The sequence below is a fragment of the Cryptosporidium parvum genome, chromosome 2, assembly GCF_000165345.1.
Source record: "Cryptosporidium parvum Iowa II chromosome 2, whole genome shotgun sequence".
In the NCBI taxonomy this organism is placed as follows: domain Eukaryota; phylum Apicomplexa; class Conoidasida; order Eucoccidiorida; family Cryptosporidiidae; genus Cryptosporidium; species Cryptosporidium parvum.
This window is the reverse complement of record NC_006981.1, coordinates 469,368-483,086: the sequence shown is the minus strand read 5'-3', so window position 1 is coordinate 483,086 and position 13,719 is coordinate 469,368. Positions and strand designations below refer to the sequence as shown.

General features: G+C 30.1%; 3 protein-coding genes across 3 annotated transcripts; 2 read left to right on the top strand and 1 right to left on the bottom strand.

Moving 5' to 3' along the window:
* Positions 1-713: 713 nt before the first annotated feature.
* Positions 714-6,620, top strand: cgd2_2360 (Dop1p family protein; the record flags this gene model as incomplete). Its single annotated transcript, XM_626440.1, has 1 exon — positions 714-6,620. One exon carries the CDS (start codon positions 714-716, stop codon positions 6,618-6,620), a length of 5,907 nt encoding a protein of 1,968 aa, XP_626440.1.
* A 68-nt stretch (positions 6,621-6,688) lies between these two features.
* On the bottom strand, positions 6,689-8,404 carry cgd2_2350 (MA3 domain containing protein; the record flags this gene model as incomplete). Its single annotated transcript, XM_626439.1, has 1 exon — positions 6,689-8,404. The coding sequence occupies one exon, from the start codon at positions 8,402-8,404 to the stop codon at positions 6,689-6,691; it is 1,716 nt and encodes a 571-aa protein (XP_626439.1).
* Positions 8,405-8,757: 353 nt separating this feature from the next.
* On the top strand, positions 8,758-13,716 carry cgd2_2340 (R1 like alpha-glucan water dikinase; the record flags this gene model as incomplete). Its single annotated transcript, XM_626438.1, has 1 exon — positions 8,758-13,716. One exon carries the CDS (start codon positions 8,758-8,760, stop codon positions 13,714-13,716), a length of 4,959 nt encoding a protein of 1,652 aa, XP_626438.1.
* Positions 13,717-13,719: the final 3 nt, after the last annotated feature.

The following is a 13,719-nucleotide window of genomic DNA, read 5'->3' as shown; positions in this document are numbered from 1 at the left end:
GGGCTGTATTATTATAAGATTCAACAATTCCTCGTGCTTCTACAAGAGCTCCAAGGTTCTTTTTGGCGAAAATTTCTATTAACTATTTTGCTATCGTTCAATAAACTTACAAGAGAGTTGGTGTAGAAATTTCTTATAAGCTTTAACTTTTGGAATTCTGGCCTACTTCCCCAGAAGACAGCCCTCAATATATCTGAAGAATCATCGACTATATTAAAAAAATAACTATGATCAGAAAATATTATTTAAACCCACTTGTCAACTCTAAAAATTTTGGTCTTTTTCTTATGTTGACTATTATTCCCAAAACCTTGACATATTTTTTTTGATTTATCAACTTAGAAGTTATTTCTCTAATGAAGCAAGGCTCGAAGTCAACAAAATTATTAATGCACAATGAATTCAAGTATTTTTTTTGATCATGAATTGTGTGTGTAATTCTCATAACTGATATTTAAACACGATTTAATATTTTCGATAACTCAAGAAATATAAATAATTTTCTTGTTAAGGTTTACATATTTCTTATTGATAAGCTGTATTCATTTGTTAAAACCAAAATTATTTTGTTGGAAATTGTTTTTACAATTTACTGAGGCTCAAGTTAATTGCGGCATTTTATTCAAGGTAAAATTAATTCTAAGAAGAGAATTTATCTGAGACAGGCCTTCATGAAGAACGATTGGAATGGCTTCATGACTATATAATTAAACATGAGCGATTTTTCTTGGCCAAAAAGCGATTTTAAAAAATATGAAAATGAAATTCATAGTATCCTTCAAAGTTTTGAAAAAGCACAGGAATGGGCTGATCTTAGCAATTGCCTACAAAGATTAAACAGATGTATTAGCAAAGAGTTCTGCGATATTCCAGGAGTTCCTCTCAAAGAAACTATTTCAAAGAGACTTGCTCAATGTTTGAATCCGTCTTTACCTAGCGGTGTTCATACTAAAGCTTTAGAGACTTATGGAGGAATATTTGGGAAAATAGGCAAGAATGAATTAAGCTCTGATCTTGCACTGTATGGATCCGGGCTTTTCCCATTTTTTGTTCACTCGTCAACACAAGTTAAGCCCATCTTTCTTGACTTAATTGACCAGTATTTTTTGCCTTTAGGTCCAGGTTTACTCCCATGTTTATCCGGGTTAATAGTAGGGCTACTCCCAGGGCTAGAGGATTCGAAAAGCGAATGCTATGACAGAATAATGAAGACATTCCAATCAATATCAAGCAAAAATTGCGTTGGAGAAAAAAATTTTATGTGCACCCTATGGCTAGTTATTTTGAGAACAACACAAGTTAGGTATCCTGCTTTAGAAGTGATATTAGCAAGGTTCTCAGCTATCTCTACATCTAATAAAATCATTTCTATGAAGAAAGTTCAGAGTCTTATCCCTTGTAGTATTCTCTTTTTGAAAGCTCTTGAATCTTGTATTGATGATGAAAATATTTTGGTTAAAAGATATCTTTTGGATTTCCTAATTTCTCATGTTCCTATTAATCAACAAACTAGTTTAAAACTTTATAATAGCCATATTGAAGAAATATTGCCTCATAAATCAAAAGTTAACTTACTTAGGAAAGCACTGAAACTTTTTTTGATAAGAGAATGGTCATTAACAAGGAGGTTGATACAATGGATTATGAATGATAAATACTTTTCTCCAGAAAAAAAAAATGAATATAAAATGGATGATGAAATAGTGGAAACATTAATTGCTGCTATTATTGAGGAGTTAATTTTCTCATTTTCACTCTTAGACAATTATTTCTCGGTTTCTGAAAATAGCTCAAGCTTTGCAAAATATCAATCAATTAGGGTTTCAAAAAACCTCCATAGCTTACAGCAAACAAATAATTTAGCAAATCAAACAATTATTCTTGAGCCTATTAAGATGATTAATGCATTATTTGAAGAATTTGTTCAATGTGTAAATTTTATTGCTCCTAAAATATTGATTCCAATATTTATGTATTCTAGAGAATTGACGATAAAGGTTCCAGAGTTAAAGGATTCTATAATCGAAGAATGCAGATCTCTTATAAATTCAACTAATTTAAACCCAAATATTTTTTTAGACACAATTAATTCAACTTTTTTTAATCTTTTAAAAAAAAAGACAGAAAAAGTGATTATTGATCCAAATGAATCTTTAATTACAAGCCCTACATCCTTACTCTTGAAAGAAATTATTTTATTTTACGTTGATAACTTCTTACTGAACCAAGAAGCTGAATATAATTCATTAGAATCTTTCTTTATGGATTTGTTTATAATTTTAATTAAAATTATGGTTGAATTTAAGGCTGAGGACAAAGAAATGATCATTTTTACCGAACTATGTATATTTTCTTTAAATAATCTAGGAGCTTTCAAGGAGATTAATAATAACGACACACTTGAATCTTCAATTGAAACACTTAAACAATTTATTGGATTCATTTCAACTTTCTTATATGAAAATGTGTTTACTGAAGATAAAATTACTCTCAGAAACCTACTTTATGAAGCTCTAACTAAACTATTTAATATTAAAATATTCAATGAAATATTACTAACCCAAATGGACATGTCTAACTTATCCCCTTTTGAAAAGTTTCCAATTCCGTCTTGGCTCTATAAATTATTCAGTCGATTAGTTGAAGTGGATTTCACAGAATACTCACTTCTAAAATTAGAAAACTATCATATTGAAGACTTTTTCAAATGCCTTAAAATTATAATTGATTTATTATTTAATTCGAATTTGTTTTCTAAAGAAGAATTTATACCATCTTGTTGGGCAGAATGTACTCTCAAAATAGTGAAGATGCTTTGGGGTTTTCTCAATTCAGACCTTTTCAGATTTCATGAACCTACAACTAACCTATTGATTGACTTAGAAAACTGGGCTCAGGCAAATTTTAGTCGTATATCAAATCAAATCAATATCCATAGTCAAGCTTCAGTTATTAGGGGAAGTTCTATTTTGAATCAATTATTTATAAGCCAGTTGAGTGTATTGGAGATTGACCTTAGAATTAAAAATATCAAAAAATTATCTATTTTTATGAAATATTCAGTAAATTCTATTTACAAAATTCCACCAGAGGTGACGTTTCTAATTCTAGAAGGTCTAGATTCAAACTCCATTCAACTTAAATCATCTTGTTCAATTTGGATTATACAAGCTATGGAAACGCCAAAATTAATTTTGGACCATCTTCTTGCTGACTTATCAGGATTTGAATTCGTCCTTTTAACGAGTAAAAGGTTACAATATAAAGATGGCTTAGATTTTGCAAGAATAATCTATTCTTTGGAGCGATTAGTTGCCTTAATATCAATGGAAAATATTAATATTATTCAAGTGTTTTTTGATACAAAAATTGATAAATTACCAATCTCGCTTAATATTTTTCAATATGAAATATTGAATTATTTCGAAGCATTCTCTTTTATTTGTCTTGCATTATTTATTGCTGATATTCCAAATTCTAGTGATTTAAGGGTGAATTGTACAGCAATTAATTCTTTGAATTTTATTTTAAATAAAATATGTAATAACTATGTAGTTTCAAAGAAATTCAACTATGAAGACAAATTAATGACTATTTTGTATAATATTATTAACTTAGTATTGGAGGCTTTGCAGGAATCAATAACAACAAGGAAATACCCATTACAAGCACCGACTATTCAACTTCTGAATACAATACTACTTATTCAAAGGCAATATAAAAGTATTAGTAATAAACTTGAACCATCCTGCCTTATTTCGGCAAATACCAAGCTTTTTACGATTTTGATCAGTGGAATACAGCAAACCCCAAATTTATCCAACAATCTAATTGAAATTAATAAAAATGACCATTATATTTTTTCAACAAATTACTCATCTATTTCATCGTGTTCGTCACTAATAAAACCATATTTAGATCTTTCACTATCAATTTTTGAAGACCTTGATCAAGAAACCCTTATTCAAAATGCTAAATCCATAATTTTATGTTTGTGTATGGAACTTGTTGTATCTATTTCTAATAAAAACTATTCAGCAATTTTACAATACTTGGATTCAATTTTAAAAGTTATATTGAATATTATTGGAATTTTACCTACTTCAAATACTCTCAGTGAATCTAAACCTAATAATTTTCAGAATAATTCAGGATTTATTTATTCGCTTTTTAGTTCGCAAAAGTCCTATCCAAATAAAAACATTAATATTGAACTCAACTCCCTAGTTCACATTCCCCAACTACTTAATAATCCACCTGAAACAATTAGCTCTATAACAAAAATTTCAAAAACTTTAATTTTGAAGAATACAATTTTAATTTTGTTTAGTGCTTTAATTGAATCAGTCAACTTTGTACATGAAATTAGATTGTCAAAAGAAACCGCAAATCTTGATATGGTATGTTCTCAAATTTTACGTTATGTAGATTCAATTGCATTTATTATTGCTTGGAATGCTTCAGATGCATTTGTTTTTTCAGGAATTACCTGTTGGTCTCATGTAAATAATCAAATAATAAAAACAAAATCAAGAAATTCATCAAATCAAGAAAATACGAATGACTTAAGAAATATTTCAATTATTTCAATATTTCAGTTAAATTCAATCAAAGAATTGATTGGCCCTGCAACCATTTTTTCTGTAGTTGGTGACTTTCTTTCATATTTTTGGCTCAATTCAAATGTTGTCAGTACTCCAAACAATACGAAGTTTAACCATAATAATGAAACTCAAGATGCAAAGGTTCCAAGTTATGTATTATTCTTTTCAAAAATTACCATAGATAAAGGTTGGATCTATTGTCATAAATTTTGGAAAGAAACAATGGTTTACCACTTTTTATACACTGTTCTCGTAACGTCTCCATTTTCAAATGGTCAAGATGAATTTCTTAATCTTTGGGAAATTATTTCAACATTACTTAATTTATTCCTTCAAAATGTTAAACAACCAAAAAGTATATTATGGTTTGCAACAATACTTTCAACACTTGATAGTTCTATGTCCTCCTCAAAAGATGTGCCTTCATCTTTTTTCCTTGATAAAAGACTTTTATGTATTTTTGAAGATAAAAAAATGATTAGAAATTTAAATAATTTGATTTATATGGTACTATTTTTATTACAAGAAAATTTCTCGTCAAAAGTTTCAGGGGCTGCTCTTCCTCAACAATTTGATAAATTTCCGCCCCTTCCTCCAAATATTGAGGCAATTCTCCAATCAATAGAATTTGATTTTTCTCATGAATCACAGCTTCCCCGTGAAATCTCGAATATTCAAGGAAATAGTCCGAAATCAATTGTTAGTGATGACCCCAGTTTACTTTTTTCATATTATTCTCTGGGGTTCCTAATTATGTATAATACTGAGGTTGCGTTCCATGTAAGTAACAAAAGACTGTTTCTTAGAAATATTTGGGGCTCATGTATAGTTAAATCATTAGATTGGATGTTCCAACCCTTGCTAAAAAGGAATAATAATGTCGCAAATATGATTCATAAATACTTTCTGCTACTTCACATTGACACATTTCCTTTTAGGATTTTCCCAGACTACCTTTCAGGTATCAGAAAGCCAGTAATTGAAGCTTTGAACTCACCTAATTTTTTCTGTATTGACAGAAGAACATTTAGATGTTGGACAAATATTATTTCAAAGTTAGTCTCATACGATTCAACTTCATTATCTGCTGTTGGAAGAGTTAATATCCTCGAGACTTATGTTTCTTTACAAAGTATGGGAATTTTTAGTACAAAAGCTGCAGAACTTCAAAATAGGTGCAACCACATAAAAAGACTTGCTTTTTTAATTTTTTGCTGCCCAGAGAATACGTTTCAATTACAACTTTCACTCATTTTAGAAAAACTGGTTGAAAATTTAAAACTGGCTCCAGAATATTTAATTGATTCTGACTCAAATATTAGCCTCCATTTCGTTTATTTAGCAGAGCAAGTTATACTATGCCTCAGAGTACTTTTACTGAAGGTACACTATCAATCTTTAATGCCACTTTGGCCAATAGTTTTAGCAGAATTAATTAAAATTTTTAGATTAAAAAATCACAAGAGGCTCAAAATTTCAGCAATGAAATTCGTTGACCTGGCATCTTTATTGGATATTCCTGAATTCCACCTCTATCAATGGATTTTTGTCATTGATTTTTTTAATACAAAAGATACTACAGAAACTGACGATCAAAAATATAACGAAAATATTCCAAGTCCAGAAAGCATCTTGTTTTCTCCATTTTGCAATATTTCGGATGCAAATGAAGATGCTGACAAGCTAGTTCTCGGAATAGATATGAAAGCTTTGGATCACTCTTTTAATACGGAAATACCGAAGTTTCCTCTGATCTATCAGCGAAATAAAACAGAATATAACGATAATTTTGTTGAAATGGCATTACAACTAAATAACAACTGTCTGTTGAATTCTATAAAAAGTTCTAAAATTGATTACGAGAAGTTGTTGAAATCAATAGAAAATGACTTTCTTGACTTTCCTGATAATTTATTAGATTGGAGTTACAGCTGCGATCTATATTCCTTATACAATATGATTTTGAACCAAAAATCCATATTAAAACATAACTGCAATAAATTCTCAAAAATTTAATATTATATCTACATTTACCTAGCAAATATCATTATGAGTAGAATATTAATCGCAGAAAGTGAATTGAACTAGTTTGTTTTCCAATTATATGGAAGCAGGGCGCGCTCTATTGCTTTTGAAACAAAAACTGAAAAAACCTCTTGTGTTTGTTGGTCTACTGATGCAAAGTCACGTGTAGTATCTGGATATATATGAAATCCTTCCATAATTGTATCCTCGTCAAGGAACCCTTGGCTCAATAAGTACTCTAGTAAAGATATACCTGCTCTCATCTCACGGTCACAAAACTCTACGAAATTATTTTTAAACTGATCGCCGCCAGTATAATTTGATAACTGATCATCTGAACCTAGCGATACTTTTTCAATAAAGTGAAGAATAATATACTTAACTAAGTATTTTTTATTTGTTTGTGTTAATGGTAGTGAGTGAAGTGTTTTTATGCATTCTCTTTTGTCAAGAGAAATTGAATATTTATCTAGTGCTTTTGTAACTTCCATCTTAATTAAAATATCCTCCTTCACATCTTCACTTTGCAACCAGATATTTTGTGTCTGATGTCTCAACAAATTTCTCGGCTTGTTGCGTAAAAACTGCTCGGACATATTCAAAGCTTGAGTTCCGCCAGGACCTCCCATATGAAGAATTGAATTCACCGTTATAAATGAAGGTGGAAGTAGTTCGTCCACAATACATCTTGCGATAAATTTAGTTGTAAGGTCGCATGCATTAAGCACGTCTAGAGATAAATCATCCAAGTTTCCAAGAATCCTCATAAATCCAAGTGAGATGTCAACTGAATTGATTATCGAAGGCGATAATAAATTCAACCCATTAGAAACTAGCTCTCTTTGTAAATTGTTCCGGCTCATTGATGAAATTACAATATTCTTTACAAACTCGTGATTGAAACACAGTGTTGAAGGAACTGAATTGGCTTCGCTAGAAGACTTTTCCGCGAAAGAACTAGCCGTCCAGTCAATTCCATTCCAAAATGCAGTTTTATAAGCTGCCAAATGGGCATCTGATATTATTTTTTCAACTTCGGTAATGTTAAAACCTGAAGAAAAGAAGTCCTCCTCATTTTCAAGTATAAATGACTTGAATGTTCTAAGAGTTTTTAGATGAAGATTCAGCCCCTCTATTTCACTTACATTAAAAATTTCTTTTGGATTATTTTCTGATATTCTACGAAGTTCAATCAGCTTGTTTAGGAAAGCTTCAGGATACCTACATCTGAAATTAGATGGAATAATGCCGTCAACTATTGCGCAATCTACAAGGCATTCCAGTCTCTCCGGAGAATAGGGCGCATCCAAACATATATCGTCTATAGACTGGATAAGCTTTTCTAAGCCATCTTCAATTTGTTGTTGAGTAATCAAGTGAGAGTCTTTCAATATCGTTAGCAGTGCTGATACCTGTTGTTGCACGCTCAAACTATAATCTAATGCCATTCTGATAGTAATTACTATCACTAAATTATGTAAAGAAGGGCAAGAAATACATTTTAGTCCATTGATAAAGTCTTGGGTTTTAAAATCTAAAAAATAGTCTTGGCAAAGATTTTTTATTCGAATTCTAAACTCCTCAATAGAAATCCTACACTCAGCTTCTGCCCCTCTTCCTTGAGGACTCCAAGAAAACGTCTCCACCACCCTCTCTCTCCTTTCCACATCAATCACAGAATAAGAAACATTTTCATCTTCGGATTCACTATTAAATACAGGATCGCTTTTATCTAATATTAGAATTGGAGAGCCAACTGGTGATTCTTCCTCCATAGTAAAGAATGTTTAAATCAGTACAAAGGCAAACTCCAGTATATTAAATTATTAAAGATGTTCACTTTTCAAAGACGAGTGTGGTACTTTGTGTAAATTTGCTAAATAAATTAAACAATTGTGTACAAATAATTTCAATAGTTATAATTTATTATTAATTAAATTAAATATCCTCTCAAATAAGAATGGACCGCCTGATAATTGTTGGTTAAACCGGCTTTTTGAATTTACATGCATGTAAAAAATAGTCAATTTAAATACATGCGCAAGCTGCAGCCTAAGCTAAATTGAAATACAATTATTAAACATGCATTATTTCAAGCACAGAATTATATCTTAGATGTACTAAAGAGATGAATGAAGGTAATGGTATACAATTGTTTCAACTTTATAACTTTAACTGCTCAAACGGAGGAAAAATTCAAGTCAAAGTTGAACTTGAAAATAAAAATAGAGCTTTAAAAATTAACTTTTTATATCGAAATAATAATTTTTTAAATCAATTGATAACACTTCATTGGGGAATTGTTCCAAAAAGTAAATCTAAATGGATGCAGCCTTTAAATTGTCTTTTTTTATCCAATGGTTCTACAATAGAGAAAAATGACGATGGAATCTCGTGTAAAACTGGCCTTAAAATATCGGACGATTTTTCATTTTATTCTTGCAAAATTATGCTTGATATTCTTCATCTAAAATCTTCCCATAAATATATCTCTATTAATGAAGTTGAATTTAATGAAACAGAAAATTGTAAAAATTCTCCGGATTGGCTTAACGGAATAAACAAAGAGTGGGGAATATCATTTGTACTGTATTCAATTTCACCTCACTCTACCAATAATGAACTATTTTTAACTGAGAAAATATGGATTAAAGATTTGGATAGACACAATTCTGACTTTTTTATTCCAATTGGAAGAGTGTTATTCCTTTTAGAGTGGATAGAACTAATTATTTCCGAAGACCAACAAAATCAACATTTATTCCAAAAATTCTCTGAAATTGGATTGGATTCAGAAGATACTTTAAAATCCAAATCATTAAATACAACAGACAAAAATGCCCACTTCATCCTTAATGATTCATTTATATATTCATACAATGAATTTACCACAGAGAATAATTGTGTTTGGGTCGTATCCTGTAAAACATATGAAAAATTTCAAAACAACGATTTTTTTGAATTAATAGTTTATACGGATATTGGTAACTCAAGCTATAATTATCAAAATAAATTTAACCTCGAAGAATATGAATTGGCTCTTCACTTTGGCTTTACAAAATGTACGCAGAAGATAAATTGGTTATCTCCATACGAATATTTGAGAAGGCACAATCTAATTTCAAATTTTACTAGGATAGATGAAATGTCTGTCGAAACAAATTTTATTATCACAAAGTATTACTCTATATGTAAATTAATATTTCCAATTGAAATTTTACAGCTATTTAAAGGTTTTGTTTATGTAATCAAGCTTAAGCCAAAACAAACTTCAAAATATCCAATTAAGTGGGTGAAGTCAGAGAACAATAAAGACTTTATTTTTAAATTACCATATTCTATCCATCATGAAGAAGAAAAGTCTCTAAATTCTATCTTTGATATAAATAAGAAAAAAACTAATCAAACTTGGGAATTTAATCTAAAAAGATTTCTATCCGAAATAGACAAATCAATCGAAGAATTTTTAAAGGTTAATTTAATTTCATCTGAATTTATTATTACAAATAAAATTGTAGATATTTCCGAAGGTATTGGAAAATTACATATTCTATCTGCTCTTCAAAATGGAAATAGCATAATCAGATTAAAAACGATTTCAAAAAGAAAACTTGTATTGCACTGTGGAATGTTGGATCGAACAATAAGAGGGAAAAAGAGCTGGAGAAATCTTTCAAATTTTTGTTCATCTTCAGAATACAACGAAATAAGTGAAGATTCAACTGAAATCGATATGCCTGAAATAAATAAAGTAGATGATTACATATTTGAACAAGAAGTTGAAATAAAAATCAAATTAATAGATTCAATGCCATTTGATCGGTTCGTTTGTGTTTTTAAGACATTAGACGAGAATGGTCATGTTTGTTGGCACAAGGAAGGAGATAAAGATATAGAAATTGTAATCTCCTTCCAAGAAAAAAAAAATGACAGATGGAAAGGAATTTGGTCAGATATAGTATTTGATATCATTAATGCAGAAGTTGAATGGGGAAGTATAACTTTGATGCACAGATATAATTTAATGGATCAGATTATTAAAAAATGGTCAAATGAATTTATAAATGGTACTTACAAATTTATATCTAATTCAAATGTAATATTATGGTATGACTTTGAAACCAATAACAAACGAGAGTCTACTGATCATAATTTGATAGCAATAAACTCCGAGAATATTAGAGACGCAATACTTTGTGGTGAAGAATTCTGGGCATGGATTATGATTTGGATGAGATTTAATTCTCTTGGAGTATTAGATTGGCAAAGAAATTATAACACTGCTCCGAGGTTATTAGCTCAATCAGCAGAAACAGCTTCATTAACGCTAATATCAAAGTGGCTGGAGATGCCTCAATACAGATACCAAATTAGATTAATTGCCCAGTCAATTATTAGAGGCGGATCTCGTGGGCAGGAAGTAAGAGATAGGATACTACATATTATGCATAAGAATCGTATTCCAGAAGATCATGGAACCTTTTACGAGCAATGGCATCAAAAGTTACATAATAATACAACTCCGGATGATGTTGGAATATGTCGTTCAATTATTGGATACCTTAGAAACAATGGTAATGAAGAAATTTTTTCAAAGATACTTCATGAAGAAGGATTATCTTGGGAAAAAATTAGATCTTATGACCGTCCAATTACTTCAAAGCCATATATTCCTCCTTTCTTAGATGTTAATACTCTTGCATCTGATTTTGAACAATATTTAGAGGTGCTGGTGGATGTTCACGAAGCATCAAACCTTCAAAGATCATTTCATTATTCAAGAGAGTACTTGGATGAAAGATCACAAAATATCTGCGCATCTGTGATATTTGGGGAAAATAAACGGTTTGATAACACCAAAGACTTAAATGTTTTACATGGTCGATTAATGCATGTTAATAGGGCAAGAGAAGAAATTTTAAATTTGATTTATAATTTATACGGAGGGAAACAATTGGATACAGATACTTGCAATTTTCATGCAATTAAAGAAATAATGTACTTGGATTTAGGCCTGGAAAACTTGCAGTGCATGTTTATACAAACAATCTGCACTATAAATAACAACTATGATAATATTATACATCTCATTGATGAAATGAATTCTTTCATCTGGATATTATTTGGGCATGACCCGTGTAATAAAGAATTAGAAGCAATTATTTTTGATTGGAAAGAATTCAAAATATTGAATAAATCAACAGAAAACTATATTCTTATTTTGAAGAGTTTAGTAGATAGGCTACAGCTTTTTATTGGATCAATGATGGATAATATTTTTTCAATATGGAACCCAAAAGTTACTTTCTTCGGAAGAAGCATTGGTCTATCTAAAGACGATCCAATAATAAAAAATTTTATGGATGAAATTTTGCGTTCTACACTATATTCCACAATTTCACTTCAAATTAAACGAGTAAATAAATATTTATTAAATAAAACTGATCCTAATGAATTGAGTGATTGGCAATTTATTAGTTATCACCCCTCATGGAGAGATGACCAAATTTTCACTGGAATTTTTAAGAAATTGAACAAAATAACAGAACTTGCTGAAGATCCGTATAAGAAAATAATTTCTTGCTCGAATATTTCTGGAGAGGAAGATATTCCAATGAATGTAATTGGGATAATTTTGACAAACCCTGAAAACTCACCAGATTTACTTTCTCATTTATCGGTTAGAGCAAGGAATATGAATGTTTTACTAGTTGTTTGCCAAAACCCTCAAATTTCAGAATTCATTAATTCTATAGAGGAAAATGAAATAATTAATTTACAAATTAGAAGCGATTTGAGGCTAGATATCAGTAAAAACAATGAGATTTTAGATAAAAATGAATTGATTGCAACCAAATCTTTGAGTCAAGTAAAGGTAAAGTATAAATCAAGATTTTTCGAATTTAAAAACAAAATTAAAGGCTTAAACAAATGGGTTTTACTACCAAGCGAAATGGATAATAATAATGTCGGGCAAAAGGCATTAAACCTCGTCAAGCTAAGACGATTATTTACATCAAAAAGTATTGAACTACCTTTTTTTGTACCAAGTTGTGTTTCTTTACCATTTGGTACATTGAACAAATTATTGAACAGCAGCACATTTGAAAAAATAACCTCCCAACTAAATATTCTTGAAGAACAATGTAAAATAGAAAATCCAGAGGCATCTGAAATACTTAAAAATGTTTGCAATATCATTGAATATGAAGTCGAACCATGCACTCAGCTAATTGAGGAATTAATAAATGCGATGAAAATACTTGTACAGCTAGATTTAGAAAATATAAATGTTGATACTATAAAAGCAATTAATAAAGAAAGGATTCAAAAACATTCCAACTCGATGAAATTAATTTGGGAGAAAATTATAAAGGTTTGGATGTCTGTATATCAGCCAATTTCATTCTTGAACATGAAAAAAATTGGATTACCACTGTCAAATGTATACATGTCGATTGCAATTCAAAGGTTAATGAATGCCAAATACGCTTTTGTACTACACAGCAAAAACCCAATTCAGAATAAGAATATTAACTTAGCAGAATACGAAGAGATGTATGGAGAATTGGTTATTGGATTAGGGGAAACATTAGTTTCGAATACACTTGGGAAATCTATGGGATTTACTGCATTAAGAAAAAGGAACTGTAAAAATTACAAAGATAAAAGTTTTATTCAAAATATCAATGTCGTTTCGTTTCCCTCAAAATCAACTGCAATGTTTAATCCAATTTCTCAAAATAATAGAAGCTTAATTGATCATTGTAACATACCTTGCAACTTCATTTTTAGGTCAGACTCAAATGCAGAAGATATTGAAGGGTTTGCAGGAGCAGGAGTATTTCAGTCAGTTCCGCTATTCGATCCTATTAGTAAATATGTTAAGTATCTGAGTCAGCCAATAATAAAAGATCAAGATTACAGAAATGAAGCACTGAAACAATTGGCAACAATAGCGTTTTATGTTCAAGATGAGTTTGACGAAATACCACAGGATATTGAGGGCTGTATAATTGAAGATTGCCAAGGATCAAGCATAAAATCATTTAGTATAGCTATTGTACAGTCAAGACCCCAGGTTTAGACA